The sequence below is a fragment of the Xiphophorus maculatus genome, chromosome 9, assembly GCF_002775205.1.
Source record: "Xiphophorus maculatus strain JP 163 A chromosome 9, X_maculatus-5.0-male, whole genome shotgun sequence".
Taxonomy (NCBI): Eukaryota; Metazoa; Chordata; class Actinopteri; order Cyprinodontiformes; family Poeciliidae; genus Xiphophorus; species Xiphophorus maculatus.
This window is the reverse complement of record NC_036451.1, coordinates 25,912,582-25,930,130: the sequence shown is the minus strand read 5'-3', so window position 1 is coordinate 25,930,130 and position 17,549 is coordinate 25,912,582. Positions and strand designations below refer to the sequence as shown.

Sequence of the window (17,549 nt, the reverse complement as noted above, 5' to 3'; positions counted from 1 at the left end):
CTACGGGAACAACTGGGCCAGGTAGACATTGTCAACAAGGACCTAATGGAGAGCTTAAGGAAGGCCCGCGAAGATGCTCAGTGGTTTCATACTCGCCTGCGCAAAGAGAAAGAGGTGGGGGGAGGGAGCACTTAAATGAAGGGCTTGAACTTAAAAGGCAAAGGGAAAGTTCAAGTTCACCCCTTAGTGCTGAAAAATTGCACAATTAAACTCCTGCCGAGTTCACATGGGGTTGGAATTCCATTCATAGCCAGTTTCTTGAATTTACTCTCGTTCCCTGTTAATTTTTTTTTTTTGAGTTGTTGTTTCCTGTGAAAACATTCCAGCTGCTGAGAGGGAGGGGAAAAAAAAATTGTGCAAACAATCCAGCTTTCCTTGCTGTAAAATGTTCTACATCTGTGGACTGAGGGAAATCCAATTAGTTGTAAACGTGCCAGGGCGAGTCTAGGAGTTCCAGCATTTGCATGTGTTTAGGGATGACAATAAAATGGAAACGTTGCAGTAAGCAAGCCACAACAACTACTGCAGGCTTTTTCTTCACGAGACCCCGGCATTGTGTCTGCAGACGTACGCCTCCCGGTCGAGTCGTGAGCAGGCTCGCGTCAGGGCGCTGTGGCGCCAGGCCGCCTCCCTGCGGAGCACTTTCACCCACCTAAAGACTTTCACTGACAGGTGAGTGGGGTGCGGAGCCAGAAATTCTTCAGCAATTTGTGGGTATGTGAAGAGCCCCCACCTCGTCTGTGTTTCACTCTCACGACTGCAACAGCATCTCTGATCAAAGGATCAAAGCAGAGCAGGTCATCAGGGTGAGCGTTCACCCCACCCCCGCCGCTTATTCTTTCCTCAACTGGTACAGATGGCTCAGTGTCGTTATTCACTGTAAAAATCGTCTATCAGAAGAGAATTTGAACTCTTAAACCCTTGAAAGCCCCTTAGCATTTAACTACTATATTATGTCTTCAAAACAGTGTTTAGCTTTAATAATAGTTGGTCATTATAGTAGCTGTTTCTCATCAGATGATTTACAACAGTTCAAAATTACCCTGAAAAAGAAATTAATTAAATTGACATTCTGGCTCATAAATTTTTAGCTCATTTGTCCTGGCACTGCAAAAACACTACATTTTAAGTGTTTATGTCTGGTTCCTTTTGCAAATACAAAATTGCTCCTATATTTTGCAGAAAGGTTACTTGCAATTTAGTTTTGTCTTATCTCAAGTGTACCAAAGCATTTGCTCTAGACCAAAAATACCTGGTTAGAATTAGTTTTTGCAGTACATCAATTCAACAGTTCAACAGTTTTCATATGTTCATAATCATATGACTCTTTCGAATAGGACTCTGTCTGATATGCGAGGTGAGTGTGCTGCTGTTAGTCAACTGCTGCATGCTACATGCCAGAACTTGGAGACCAGAATACCACAAAAGAGTGAGTCGGAGAAGTCAGCACTGGAGATGCAGCTGAAGGACAAGCTGAAGGAGACCATGCAGCTTCAGGTTTCCTGGGATGCAGAGAAAGTTGAACTAAACTCCAGGTAAAGCCGTAGCAGTCTTTCTACGTAGCCGTATTTCTTCAAAGCAGTTACATTGCACTTAATAACTTTCAAAAGCCCAGAAATGCTAGAATATTCTTTAAAATGCAGAAACAGGAATCTGTAATTTGCTCATCTGTTTGAGTCTTTAACAGACACAAACACAAATCTAACCTTTTTCGGTACTATTATTTACCAATCCTGCTTAATCTACAAACTCAGTCTTTCCAAGGAAGGATGGGTCACAGCTCGTCCAAGGTTTGTTAAAAGCTTTGATGTAATGTCGGAGAAAAATGTAGGGAGTATGAGGAAAAACTCAGCGTCACAAGGCCGTAGCTGGAAACCGTTGTTGAATGTGTGTAACCTTCAGGTTTCAGGCAGTCCAGTGTGAGAATGTATGAGAATCTGTCATTCCACAGGGATGCATGTAGCCACATGGGATTAGGAGTAACTTGGTAAAACATGGTCTCTCAACAGTTACCCACCACGTCCAGAAACGTAACCTGAAATTGTTGCTCAAGAAAGGCACCTAGAAATTAAAGCTTTTTGTGCACAAAGTGGTTTCAGATGAATGAAGACATTTTACATAAAGTTTGTGGTCGCAGGAGTCCATCTGCTTTTGTCAGATACATGCATTGTTCTTTGAGTTGTGCTTCGTTCATCAAAGAGAGGAAACGTCCTCTGCTGTAATCAGGTACTAAGTAGAGAATGTATGATGGTGCATGTCTGTGGAATTTCAAAGATACAGTAACGAGTAAAAAGATACATATTCTTTTTTTAGCTTCGTGTTTTTATTTTCAGTTGACCATTTTCACTTTATCGGGTTACAAGCCCAAACTTTTCATCGTCAAGGTCTCTGCAAGTCCCAAGCAACTCAATTACATGGATAAGTATGTCCAGATCTTAACCTTGGAGGGGTCAACATTCTGGACCCTCCATTCCCACAGTGAAGCATGGTGGTGGAAGCAGCATGCTGTGGGAATCATTTTCTTCAGCATGGCTAGGTACTCTGGCCAGAGTTGATGGAGATAAATGCATGACAATTCTTGAAGAGTTCTGTTGAAAATCAGAGGCAATTTTTAAACCGATGTGACTTATTCCCTCTAGATCCATTCTGACTTAGCTTGAGCTATTTTGGGAGTAAGAATGGGAAAAACATTTCTCCCTCTTAATAGGTAAAGCTGGTAGAGATGTGAATACTTTTGTATTTACAGCAGAAAGATGTCATAAAAGTGTATACTAAAAAAAAGGGTGGTGTCTTTAGTAAGTATGGCAGATGTGCCTGTATTCCAACTTGAATGTCTTACCAGACTCAATTTGAAGATTTTTTTTTAATTGCATAAAGAGGATCATCGAAGAAGATCATCTTCTTCATCGAAACTGCATTTTATATCAGTTTAAGGTACTAATTAAATAACTGTGTTAGAAATAGTTTGTAGAACATGAAGGTCTTGCTTTGAATATATTCTGAAAACATAACAGTCATCTGCAGACTTTATTCCTTCTAGCTTGTGATGTTCCAGACCTTTTTTCTCTCTTGAACATTTCAAATAGAAGACAACTAAGAATGTTGGTGTCTTTACATCTCAGATCTAAGCTGCTTTTGATATAATCATCAAAGGTCTTTGTGAACTCTACAATTTCAGGTGCAGAATTTGATAGTGTTGATGGTATTATAGGAGGACAACATGCCAATCTTTGAATTTGTACAGTGTTTGAGGAGATGTGTGTGGGGGTGGGGGGTGGAGGGGTGTCTGTGTGTGTGTTTTATATTTATTTGTATGTGTCTCCTTTGTATAATGATCAATTAGAATCTTGGAGCTGTCGGATACCTTGAACCACTTCCAGAACCAGAACAGTGAGAAGGATACAAGCTTTCACACCATGCGTGTGAGTCTGGAGAAGATGGTAGGACTCTGGAGGAGGCAAATACACGGGCAGTAATAAGGGCTAAAATTGGCTTGAGTCTGTACTGCAGGCTTGATAAACTCCACAACTTCCTAGTCTAGAGGGCTGCAATCTGGGGAATGTCAGACTTGCCCCATGCATGTTACTTATCTAACCTAAATGCTTTCCTCCTTAGGAGATGATGAGAGCAGAGGATAGAGCAGAGATGGCAGTAGTTCACACTGAGTTTCAAGGCCTGCAGCACATTTTATACCAAATACATCAGGTCAGTACAAAATGACATAGGCTATGTGCACACAGCAGTTCTAGACTCTCAGTTCCAATTTTTTGCTGATTTTTTTTCCTTGTTCATACATACAATGAACGCAACAAGACTTTTGTATGAACAGTTTATGTTCACAAAGGGATCAACACATGCAGAAGAACGTCTATGTCTTACATCAGCTCATTTTTATGGAAGTATTGATAGACAGAGCTGTTTATGGATCAATTTTAAAGTCTATTCAGCAGTGGGAGCCGACAGTATTGTCACAAGTTAATAACAAAACAAAGGAAGCTTCACAGTTCTCATGTGACGTCACACTTCCATGAACTTTGTAACTGACAGCCATCTTGGTAGGCAGTTGCTACGGAGTTGGTTTGACAACAATAAACAGCCACAAAGTTAGAACTAACTTTTGCCTATTTCCTACCCAACCTATAAAAAATATAAGTACATTACAATTATCACTCAATTACAATTTTTGAGTATTCTACCCATCTATGTGTAATGCTAAGTTAAGTATTGATATTTTCTGTAGTACTCACTGACAAACTACCTTCTTTAGGCTAAGACAGACATGTGGCCTAAGTGTGTGTTGCTAGATGTACTTACTCTGCTGACAATCAGAACCTTGTTATGAACAAGAGTTCTGACATCCTTTAAAAAGCTGTTGAAACACTGATTGCATGCGTCCATAGATTTCAGGTCATGAAGCTCCTCCAAGGTATATGCACTCTTTTGTATTCACTTAGTAGTGAATTATGTCAGAGTTGGCGATCGGAGGCAGCTTGTCCACATCGTTGGACATATCTCCATTATCTATCTCATACGGGTCGATCCTGACAGCAGCGATTTTGTTGGTATACATTTCTCTTGCACATTGGTCAAGAATGTTGGATATACTTTCTTTTTGTTGGTCTTGCAGCCATGGTTCATATATGCCTGGAACTTCATTTACCTACCAATATGATGCAAAGATGTAACACAGACTTCTTTTGTAATTTCATCATCACCATTTTCTCATTGTCTCACAACAATGATGTAAAAGTCGAACATGCCTCTTCAGACTGCAGACATTTTGGAAACAATCAGACATACAGTATATACAAATTAGTACCACATATGGAAGTGACACTGATTGGAGACTGGAAATGGGTCGATCTTTCCCTTTTACGGCCTCCCATAGGTGACATAAGGGAAAGAAAAACTAATTTACCTGCTGTGTGAACGCAGACATTAACATTGATTCAATTTTCTTTTCTAAAAAAAGATTGTTTTTTTGTAACATCTTTTTTTTATTCTTCTAAATTTCTAGTTGGTTCAGGGTGAGAACTCTGACTCTGAAAGTATGTCCACCTCACTTCCCCGTGGCAAGTTTCCGTCAGGAAACAGCACTCTCATAGCTGTACAGAATGTACTTTCTAATCATCTGAAAGAATCTCAGGTATCACAAATTCCTGCTCTATAAAAATGTTGTGTCAATCCTTCTTACTAATGATGATTCATTCACATACAAACACAGGAGGTGCATGCCCGTTTGACAAAAGCTCTGGAGCAGGTGGACACATTTAAAGAGCAACTTCAGGAGAAGAATGATGAGAGGACTGAGTTGGAGCAGATGATCCAGGAAATGCAAGAAAGACATCAGGAGACTGAAAAAGCTCTAGAGGAAAGCCTCAAAGAAAGTAACCAAAGTCTCTGCACATTGGAGCTCCTCTCCAGGTAAATTTTTATAAAGCAGCTTTTCCTTTTTATCACCCACAGGATTCCATGAGTATTTGCAAGAAAAAAAAACCCAACTAATGTTCACATATTGTACAGCTTTGCAAAAAGACATATATCTTAATCTTGTCCTCTGTGACCCCGGATTACTTCATTCTTTTGTTTTTCTCTGCCTCCTTCATTCTGTGTGTCCCACAGTGAGAGAGGGAGGCTGGAGAAGCTGCGTTCCGGGCTGCAGCAGGAGGTGGACTCCCAGCGAGCGGAGCTGGATGTACTGAGGAGTTCGTCACTGGACCTCCAGAGACAACGAGACCTCCTGAGGCAGCAGAGGGAGGACCTGGAAACGCAGCTGTCACGCCAGCACGCAGAAGCCCGCAGAGGGTACATTCGAGTTCAAACAATGACCTTTGCATAACAAACATCCTGTCAAGCCCAATTGATTTCACGCGTCATGTTGTTAAAACTCAGATCACTAGCACATGTCAGAAAATTGAAATTCTAAATGATTTTTATAGAAACGCTCCTACTGAAAGGTAGCCTTTCTCCTACAGTATTTTCATGATGTAGCTTAAGAAATGTTAGATTATCCGAAGATTTGTAATGAAATAAATACAAGAGTTTGGCATAAGGCAACACGATTTCTCAATTTTCTTAGGTGGAGATATTTCAAGGTTTTGGGATTTTGGGAGTTGCTGGAAACAAAGCAAGCTGGAAAAGACTTGTATCAATTAGCAAGATGAGAGAGATTGAGTTGAAAAGGACATGCTGCAAGTTAATGATTAAGGATGGTGATGAAAGTGCATTAAGAGGTGAGGACAGTGTTGAGAAGATGGGAGGAGTACGTTCAAAAGCTGACGAATGAAGGAAAGTGAGAAAGAAAAGAGGACAGGTTGAGGAAATGGAGTGAAACAAAAGGCACATGAGGACAGGATGAAAATTGGAGAGATGGATATGGAAACCAGTTGTTGAAAATGGGTTTAAAACAGACGGGATCAGAATGAAGTAATGAAGTTAATTTAGTACTTATGTACTGTTTGTGAGAATTTGTACTTTACTTGAGTAGAATTTGTTTTTTTGAAAACCTAAAAAAGTTCATTACATTTTGAAATTAAAATCAAACTTTCTAATTCACCTCATTGCTCTAAAGGCTTTCATTGTTTCGTTGACAGTGTTTGTGTAGTTTGTGTCTAATTTGTTCCATCGTGGCGATATGCAGCTTGAAACTGGTTTCGAGAAGAAGAACAAGAATCCTTTGTGTCCCACTAGTGTTGCCTTATTGGTAGTGTTCTAGGTGCTCAAAGTGTCTGAGTGTCTAGAAAAGCTAGAAAAATGTAAGCCTGGTGCATTATTCTTGATGATCTGTGATCTTTCCACTATTGCAGAAAATTTTCTCAGTTATTCTCGACTGCAGTCCCATGAAATTCATTATCAGTAAACTTCAAATTTTTGAGTTTAGAGGATGGATAGCAGCAGAGATTAAGTAGAATAACCAAAGACTTAGGAAAAGTATAACTACTTCAACATGTTTTTTACTCAAGTATAAGTAAGACGCAGTTGTCCTAGAAATTTCTCAAGAATAAAAAAGTATTTGGTAAAAAGGTAACTCAAGTACTGAGTAGCTGATCAAAACATAAATTATTTAATATTTAAAAATTACATCATCAGATGGACCAAAATGTAAGGTTAGAGTTGGTATTTTAAAGACCAAAATGAAAATAATTTATATAAATTATATAATTACAAAATCAGGCAAAAGAAAAATTTTCCAAATCAATTTCTTCATAAATAAATCTTATGAAACCTTTAACAACCACTAAAGGTGTGGTGAATATTTTGGTTAAAACACGTTTGTTCTGCATTCAGTGAAGTTACTCACAATGGTTAGTGTATTCAGAAATTTTATTCTAATTAGAGTAGCGATACTTAATATTCATAATAAAATTACTCAAGTAAAAGTATGAAGTACAAAGTTGAAAAAAATACTCACAAAAACTACTCAAGTAACTGTATCCGAGTAAATAGAACTAGTTACTACCCTCATCTGGACCGCTGATATATCAGACTGTGGAGCTGAAAGGAGGAAAAATGGAAGACCACAGAAAAGTTTACATGATCAGGAGTCTGACAAAAAAAATAGTGTGAGAATTACATTTTGATATATTTTATATTTCAGCGAAAGAGCTTTAGAGGATCTTGAGAGCAAATACTCTGATCTGCGGAGGGAACTGATTACAGTGAAGGAATCTCTGGATCAAATTACTCTGCAGAAGGAGATGCTGGAGGATGACAAAGCCAGCCTTTCTTTGGCTCTAAGCAAGGTAAACTGTTCTGCCAGTGAGAGCGCAATGCTTACCTTCGATATATTTGTGGCTCTTGGAAGTTTGCGCGACTGTTGTAATAATGATTGACTCCACAGATGGAGTGTCACAGTGCTGCACAGGAGAGCCTGCTGATCAAACTGCAGGGTCAGCATTCTACCCTTAAAGATTCTCTCATTAAACTGGCTGCTCTTAGCGAAGGTCTCGCCAAAGACAAGGTGGAGCTTAATCGCATTGTTCTTCAGGTCAGTCTCTGTGGATTTTCGCAAATATATCGATGAGCGGCAGAGCGAACAAAGCGAAATTTCCATATCTTTCAGACGGAAGGTGAGAAAACGGAGCTCAGCGAACGCAGATGTGAAGCTGAAGGGAAGCGAGCGGCAGCCAGAGAGGACGCGGCGCGAGCGCAGAAGGAGATGATGAACTTGCTTGCTGAAAAACAAGCCTTTGAAAGCTCCCACATTCTACTGCAAGAGCTCTGCCAGAAGCTGGAAGCGGAACTGAGCCTCCTGCACAGGGAGAGAGCCGAGGCCCTGAAGAAGCAATTGGAGGTCAGGGCTTGTTGGTCATTCACACCCCTCCTTGCTCCCACCACCTGGGAGAACTGTGCTTACGTTATTAATAGCTTTCATCACATTCACGCAGCTTGTTTTTGTTACACTAAAATGTATAGGAGCTCATACAGTGTTTTTTTTATTATTATTATTTTCTAATTTTGTAGAGTTTTCTTTGGAGCTCTTCTGCTGTGTTTTACGAGTGACTTGGGAGATTACAGCCACAGGATACTCAGGAACAAATGTGAACTGGAAAAGATAAATAGATAGACATTCAATACCCAGCAGAGGTCTTCCGAAAGCACCGATGAATTAACACCTTAAGTATTCCCATTCTTCCTAAATAACATCTCGCCATTTCGTCCTGCAAAGAATGAAAAGAATGCCTTCCTGATTTATTATCTGTTCTAAATGTAATACCTGGAGCTGTTGATCCCCAGTTAGTGTTTAAACAATTTGACAAATTCCATCCAAACAGTTTTAGGAAACCTATCTGCAAAAAATAAATCAACCTTAAATAAAACAAGCCCTGTGTGGCCTCTAGAGTACTATGCTTGTGTTTCATCTCCTCACTGGCTGCTACTCTCATCCATAACATGTAATTCATCCTTTTCCATATTTACCTAAGGAGACGCTAAGAGGAATGCAACGATAATATTTGGTTAATGTGAGCTCATTTTAGTTAAAAACCAGATTATATCGATTCTTGCTTTTGTAAACATTCTGCTTCAGTACTGTTTTAGAGTACTTACTGTTACATAATGTCAAATTATAATAATATCTGCCTAAACATAACCGAAATAATTATTGGCCGCTGGGAAAGAAAAAAATTCAACTTAGAAAAGTTTTTGTGCTTTTGTTCACATAACGAACAAAGCCACTGTTCTCGAGTCTCTGAATGTTGTCCGAGAAAATAGCAGAAGATGTACAACATTTTTATTTCTCCCCAATAAATACAAGTTTCCTAGTGGGGAAAAAACACATTTACAGATGTGTACAAATTTGTTGGCAGACCAACAGGCTTCCAATAAATTCAGATTTCATTGCAGTGATATAATCTCACAATAAAGGTCTAATACAGATCTAAGAGAATAAACTACAATCCAGGGAACACAATACAATACAAGAAATAAACACAATGGCAACAACTTTCCAACAATAAAGAACAAAGGGGAAATTAACTTAATATGGTAAAAATCTTTCAAACATAAATAAGGAAGAAAGAAAAACAAACAACAAAGGAAGGCTCGTGACAAATTTTTTGGTTTGCATATATAGCGATGGGATACATCATCATTTGAAACCTGTACACATGCAGAGCATTAATGTTCAGAACTCTGCATTCTACCACACAACTTTATGAGGACTCCCCACGATCAATAAAATCTATTTGGAAACATTTCGGTTTATCCTTCACCTAGAGAAGCGATGAAGAGAGAGGGGTAAACCAAACTAAAGCAATACGGAAACTTTTTTTCAACACCATGAAGGAATTTAGTTCACTCCACAATTTTCTAATTACTGACATGAAACACAATAAAGCAGGACCGTAGCATTTGCCCAACCCCAAATGCCATGGGAGACTTTAAAGCAGCAAACAATACACTGGCACTGTCCACCGTTGGGAGAGGTTTCCCCAGTGAGAGATGTTTCCACACCTGAACATGTTTTTATTATCAATTTCCAAACAAGAACAATGATGGTTTCAAGTGGTTACACGACTCTCATGGTTTACAAAATCAAATCAAATCTCTGGACAATTCTAAAATGGCCACCTTTTGAAATACTAGAACATATTGATTAATTATTTAACAGTAGAGAGCCACGGGACAAAGTAGTAAAATATATCTATAAAAACCCAATATCTTGTAGATATTCTGTTTACTTCTTTAAGGACAAGCTGGCACAGACAATGGATGAATACAATGGATAGATATTTACGTCTCTTGGTTGAAACATACTGAAATCTTACTGAACCTTGTGTTTGAACACAGGGTTACACCCCTGTTGTACCCAACAACAGGGGCGTTGTTGGGTACAACAACACACCACTCCTTAGTGGCTAAAAACACACATAATCACTAACAGCCACGGTATAGCACCAGCGGGCCGACTTTAGTTCTTTAAACTAAATACTAACAAAGGCTAAACTTTTTGGGCAAGTAACTAGATCATTAATTATTAAATGTAAAACGGCATTCCTGTAAGCAAATTATTACACAATATGGAAATAACAACATAGCAGGATGTTAAGTCACAACGAAAATGAAATAAACAAGTATAAACCACTCATGGCCTTCTTCCACATTCTTACCTACAGCTTAGGCTAAAATATTTTGAAGTGTGAATGAGAGTAATTCTGAAATATCTATCTGGTTTCTCCCTGCAATAGATATCTTTTTGTCACCAAGTTAGAGTTTCTTCTGGATCATGGTCCCTGCTGCTGGGCTCTGGTCTAACATTGCCGCCTTCATTTTGTTCTTTTTCTTGTTATGAGAAAGATTTCTTGTAGTTATAGGAAAGCAACAGTGAGCACGACTAATGTACAGTGATTATAGAAGGTGGGTATATCCCTACCATTATTAACTAGCAAGAGCTGTAACATGGGTAGCAACATCAGTATTCTTGTTAACTAGCTTACTTTGATATATTGGCATGAGAAGTTTCTGCCTGTTAACAACAGATTAAAAAAAGACAGTAAACAAATGTATGGGCAACATGTACAGCACATGCACAGCCCCCATCCTTAACTCTTACTGGCACCCATCCATAACTTTTGGATAACTGTACAATTGTAATCTTTAACAGGGATGCCAACAGGCTTCCTGCCACTTAAAGGAAAGTTCATTAGAGGATAATTCTCTCCTGTTCTGTTTATGAAACCAGAGAAACTGTTGGAAGGTGGTAGAGCAATTCCTTATTGGTCTTAATTGTTGTTGCTCTACAGATCTGTGTCATAATATTTTAAATGACATTTGGAAAAAGTCAAACTCTTAAAGCTCCAGTATGTAACTTTTATTAAAAAATATATATTCCTTTATGTATTTGTTGAAACAGTCAATATGTCATGACAGTATGGTGTGGGAAAGATAATCTGTGATTTAAAAAAAAAAAATCCTATAAACTATAAACAACCAATGAGAGCTAGGAGGCGGGTCTGAGCGGTGTCAATCACCCCTCTGTGTGGCGCTGCTCATCCGCCCTCTCCTTCACCCTTGCTCTTTGTTACGCTGCAGCTTGCGCAGCCTGTCAGGAATGCTCAGGCTAGTTAGCATAGCCACTGATGACTGCAGATAAGCAATTTTCCTGTAATGGTAAGTTGTTTCTTCTCTATTACCACATTTAGCAGCGAGTACATGGGGTTGACTGACAACACTAGAACCTTCCTCTTGACTTTGATTGGCTGTTATTGGTCAAGATGACTCGGGAGCGGTGCATTTCGACTGGCGACAATAGTATGTCAGGGAGGATTTTGAAGGAGATCAGTCTTTTCACAAGTGATCCGTCTCATAAACATATTGTCACAATATGGGGTCAGTTTTAACAAATATGTGAAAAAAAATATACTTCGTCCATAATTCTCACTTTTGGCTCCCTTTAGCGAAATGCCAAGCTTGGTATCAGTTTTTGGAAATTGGCCTTAAAATGTCTTGAGATTTGAGGATCAATTTATAAACCTTGTGTCTTCCATGTTGGAATCCATGGAACTGTATACAGTTGCATGTGAAAAAAGTTTGTTTGATTGAGTTTCTATTTGTGAATGTCGATGTTCAGGTCAACAAGCAGATGCAGACTTTACAAGAGGAACTGTGTGCATGCAGGAAGGAGCTAGAAGAAAAGACCACTGCTGTAAAGACAGCTGCCCAACATAGGGCAGCGCTTGCCAAGGACAAGGCTGCTCTGGAAGTCGAACTAAACTCTGCCGACCGAAAAGTCTGTACTCTCACACAGGAGCTTGTTGCACTGAGGTCTGTGTACGTCTGTGTGTCTTTGGGGTATATATAATTATTCATTGTCTGTCATTTTGACTGCCAGGGTAAAGAATTCCGTCATTTTTACCTGTTATTTTTAATAATGACTTATTCAGCTGCATCTAATTTTCATTCGGTTTAATTATTATTCAACAAGCAGAGGATCCACATGCTTGTACATATGAACACCTGCTATAGTCGTAACACACACCTTCAGCTGGATCTGAATTGTGCAACCGCTTGCACATAATCAAATGTCTCCAGGTTTTGATGTTGAATCTGCGCTCTGGTAATAGACACTGGTATTACATTTCTCCAATTGAAGTGATCAGAAGTTGGCAAGACTAAAACCAGGGTTTTCCATTTCCACAAACACTCACTTCAGTGGGAGGAAATCCCAGGCATCTGCCCCAAGTGCTCAGTTGTGTGGTGACAAATTACAATTATATATATATATATATATATATATATATATATATATATATATATATATATATATATATATATATATATATATATATATATATATATAGCCATGAATCAATGTAGGTTCATACCTTGACTTCTCAGTCCCCAAGTGTGTGTGTGTGTTGGGTTAAGTAAAACCAAATGGCATTGTATATTTTAAGGCAGTCTGACCTAAAGTGAATTTGGATTTCTAAAGCAGAGTCTCATGTAACAAGAGTCTACAAGTAAACTAGTTTTATTGGAAGCTGTGTTTGAGGTGGATTATTTGATTTTATGATCTTCTCCACCTTGAGTTTCAAAGGTCCTGTTTTTTTTCAGAGCTCAGTGCCTTTTTATTGCTTTGTTCCAGAGCAGAGAAGAAATCCCAGGAGGAAACTATATTCAAGAGCCAGGAGCTCTCCGCTTCCCTGGAGGCCAAGCTCACCAGGCTGGAGGGCGAGAGATCCAGCTTGAGTCTGGCTAACGAGGCCTTGACGCGTGAGTGGCTTTTCCCTCAGAGGTCTCACTGTTTTCCATGCCAAGCCCCTCGGCCATGAAGCTTTTCCAGCCATCCACCAGAGATCCATATTTCAGCCCTGAGATCTGTAACAGCTGGGCTGCAGTATCACCAAAGCTGCTTTCTCAGCTGACCCTGGTCTCTCTGCTACATGCAAACACACATGGATCAGATAAATAGTGCTAAGCTCCAATGTTCCGGGTAAACCCATGGCTGAACATGGGCTGCATATGCAACTCCCCAAAAACATGTTAATAATAACACTTTAACATCTCTTCATGATGTACAACTCAGTATTTCATTACTAGCCTGGGGTTCACGCATTTATTTCTTTGTGCAGGTGACGCTGCTCAGATGCGTGCGGATGCTGAACAACAGCTACAACAAGCTGCAAAACAACAAAGACTGTTGGAGGAAAAGCTGACTGAGGTGGAAAGAAATGCCCTTTTGATGCGGAACAATACAGAGCAAATTCACAGAGAGCAGCTGGAAGCCGAACATAAGCAAACGGTAAATCATCAGCCTGTGGACCATGTTGCGGCACCTGGTGCAGCACCTGGCTAGTAAACAGTTTTAATTTATGTGCACACATAATCACCATTGGTTACAGCAGCCTGCATTTATGTCATTATGATGACAGTCGGACATAAAACATTAAAAGGTCTAACCTGCCTTCAGTTTGTGTTTACTCCTCTCCATTTGTTGGCATGTGTTCCCACATAAACTCACAATGGCTTTAAAAATAACACCAGCGACTTTGTTGTCGTGGGCATTCGCATATTGAAGATATTGTTTCCAGATTAGAACTGAAGTGCGTGCCGATGTTTGTCGTTTTAACAGGAGCAGCAGTTTGCAGAGCTCGCTGTCCAACGGCAGCAGACTGAAGAGCAGCTACGCGTGCAGTGCGAGGAGCTGCGTGTGCACAACCAGAGGGCGCTGCAGCAGGTGCAGGATGAGCTGGCAAAGCTGCAGAAGGAGTTCAGCCAAAGGCTCCTACAGGCTGAAAGCAAAAAGCAACAGGTGGTTCCTATTTAAAAATACATTTGTCTTTGTTCAAGTATTTTCGAATATGTTAAAGAATTATCCTATATAACACATAGTTGTATTTTAAAACTGACAGTAAGTGGAATACTGTTCAGTATAGGACAGCATTTATTGGTATTCTCTTGTAAAACACTTACTGTATCAAATCTCAAGGAAGGTTTATCTAAACTTGCCAGTTCCCCATGTGCAAAGTATTTTATTGAGATGTTGGAGCCCACGACCAGCAGGTGTGCATTTGTGAAGTGGAAATAAAAATTTTAAGTGTTATGTCTATTCATAATCAGTCGCATCAATCCCTCATCTTAAAGAATGAACTTTTGTTTTGGGTTGCCTTTACCCAAGCTCAATCAGATAGGATGGAGAGCATCAATGAACATAAATTTTGAAGCCTTTTCTGACTAGACCCTGTTATGTCACATGTTTTTCACATTTCCATAAAGGATAGCATGAGAGAATCCATGACCAATAGTCACACTGTAGACAGATTCTCAGACCTGAGCTGTGGATAATAATAATAATAATAATAATAATAATAATAATAATAATAATAATAATAATAATAATAATAATAATAATAATGAGGTATCTTATAAATACAGCAGAGAAGAACAGAAGAAACCAAAAATGATGAGAATACAAACATAAAATAAAAACAAGAATACAATCATGTATAAATCACGGCACTAGACCTGCTACAAACATCTCCATAGCGTTACTCTTGAAAGTGTTTGCAATGTTCCTTGTCGTGACAATATGTTTTGTCACTTATTCTCTCAAGCAAACCTCTGAGGGTGAAGGTTTGTATACTAATGCAGGTCACACTTATAGCCGCAGAATGCAACTTTCTTAAAATAATATTTACATGTATATTAAAACTGTTAACATGTCATAATGCCATAGGATAAGCGTGAGTCATATAGTGACGGTATGTTTCAGCAAATATGTAAAAAAATTAATTTTTATACAAAAGTTTCAGGCTGCAACTTTAATGTTCTCCTTCATAGCCTATTGTTTGTGGTAAAACTGACCTTTTCTTTCACTTCACAACTACTCATTAGAGAAAAGTAGAAGGATCAGAAAACTTTGGCAAGTCACTATCGGCCCAAGAACATCCAGCTTTGTTTGCCACTGACTATATATTAATCTGACCTCATAGTGTGTTGTGTCCAGGCTTTGTTCCAGCAGGAAGCTGAGAAAGCTGCCCTTACAGAAAAAATAGCATCCCTCCAACAGGATCTAGCTACAGCCAGCATGGAGACGGAGCTTATGCAGAGGGAAGCGCTTAGCAGACAAGAGCTGGACAAGGTAAAAGTATGTCAGGGCTACACGCTCCCAGTTTAGTTCTGTTGTGAGGTGAATGTAGCTTCATTAATTTGTGTCTTTTTATGTTGTAGAATGCAGTAGTTGTTAGGTGTGAGCTGAAGGACTTACAACATAAGTTTGAAGAATCCCTGGCCTCTCATCAGAGTACTAGGAAAAGTCTCATGGAGAACATCAGAGAACTCAACCAACATAAAGAACAAGCAAAACAGGAGGTAGATTGTTGAAGTCATTTTAATATTTATTTTATCATTTGAAGTATCAAGATTTGGCATTTTCCTGTAGTGAGGCTTGTACGTAAAACAGCGGTGCTCAATATATCAATCGCAATTTACCAGTCGATCGCAAATCTAGTGTGGTCAGATTGCATGACATTCAAAAAAGAAGATGTCAGCCTATCGTTCATCCCGTCACTTGTTTAATATACAGAGATGGTGGCGGTAATGCTTCTTCTACCTGTTTGCTAACCGCTATTATAACAAAGAATAACAAGAACAGACTTTTTCTCACGCTTAGGTCACTGTGCTTGCATAAACAATGGTGCTAAGTGCAGCTAAACTAGCTAGAAAGCAAGTTACCACTTAACAGTATAAAAATAAGTGAGGAAGGTGGACCAAGTAAGAAGATAACAAATGTATCACCTTCATTTGGTACGAAACCAATAAAGAATTTTCAATATATTTATAGATAAATATATGTTTTGCATTTTTGTAGTAAGTAGATGATTTTTACTTGGTCATTTTATAAGTACCGTAGCTTGCATGCTGAAAAAGTGTGAACACCCCTCATATAAAAAAACAATGGTATCCCAGTCACCCCCCGCCCCCTGGACAAATTAGGAATTATATAGAGTGAGGTAAAGAAGAAACTTGATTGGCTTGGCTAGCATTGAAAAACTCTGATCCTCCTCTATCATCTCCAAGAGTTTGCATTAATTAGAGCTGGTGTAGGAAGAGGCATTTAAAATACGAAGATGTTGACTTTAGCTGTTACAAAAGCCTACTAGCAGTGAGGTGCCATCAGGTGCAGAATTGAGCTGTAGGAGAAGTGTTGTGGTTCCCTCCCCTAAGGCTCCTACTCAGTTTTAATTTAGTTTGTCAAATCCACAAGAGGGAACTGCTGCCATGTTGACTCTAATATTAACATAAAAATGCAATTAGAGACCGTAATTTGGCTCACTAGGACAGGCAGGGCGTGAGCAGCGAAGACGGACTGCAGAGAGAGGAAAAACAAGGGGAGGACGCAGTCCCTGGTACCATGATATGAAATAAAACTTTGACTTAACCCCTTGTGTAAATAAGCCAGCGGGGGAGTGTTTATTTTCTCCCTCGCAACACCAGGAGGCTGGCTCCACTGGGACTCCAAGTCCCCCTCTCCCGACCACATACTGGTGTCTCGTATTCTCCACTCCTCCCATCCCCTGCTCTCCTCCAAAATCAGATAAAATAAAGGATAATTGGCCTGATCGGCCCTAGTTTGTTTCTTCTCACATTAGCGTTTATGAGAAAGAACCATCTTGTGTGGGCTCTAAACATAACACTCTTCCTCCCTTTCCCCCTCCTTTCACTCCTTTCCCTCCACCAGTTCTTGGTAGGCTGTAATTTATCATGCTGTTCTGTGTGGATTTTTTACACTCTGAGCTGCAAAAGAAGATAAGGAGAGACAGAATCTGGCTACAGGCCCAAAAGCCTCTTATCTGTGCTTGGATAAGTGTAGGCCTCTGCCTCTCCGACTACCAACGACAACACGTTGCTATAAAACAAAATATAGGTCACAGAGTTTCTAACAATTCTGTACACATCCTTTAAAATAGGATATTTTAAATGTTATAAAGGATATATTTCTTACACATGAAAGTCTAAGATCATCAAACTGATTTTAAAAGCAAAGTTCACCTGACTGAATACAAAATGCTGTTTTTTAAATGATGATTTAATTTATTAAATGGGCATGA

General features: G+C 39.3%; 1 protein-coding gene across 1 annotated transcript in view; it reads left to right on the top strand.

The window, feature by feature from the left end:
- The first annotated feature begins 407 nt into the window (after positions 1–407).
- The window catches only part of LOC102229182 (rootletin-like), a 32,275-nt gene continuing 15,133 nt past the window's right edge, over positions 408–17,549 (top strand). The window contains 17 exon segments of the mRNA XM_023340258.1: positions 408–542; positions 545–672; positions 1,338–1,535; positions 3,344–3,440; positions 3,616–3,705; positions 5,018–5,146; positions 5,225–5,424; positions 5,623–5,805; positions 7,598–7,742; positions 7,841–7,987; positions 8,063–8,293; positions 12,071–12,264; positions 13,085–13,212; positions 13,572–13,741; positions 14,072–14,251; positions 15,446–15,580; positions 15,670–15,810. Coding sequence (XP_023196026.1) covers positions 465–542; positions 545–672; positions 1,338–1,535; positions 3,344–3,440; positions 3,616–3,705; positions 5,018–5,146; positions 5,225–5,424; positions 5,623–5,805; positions 7,598–7,742; positions 7,841–7,987; positions 8,063–8,293; positions 12,071–12,264; positions 13,085–13,212; positions 13,572–13,741; positions 14,072–14,251; positions 15,446–15,580; positions 15,670–15,810 — 2,574 coding nt within the window. The 5' untranslated portion in view covers positions 408–464.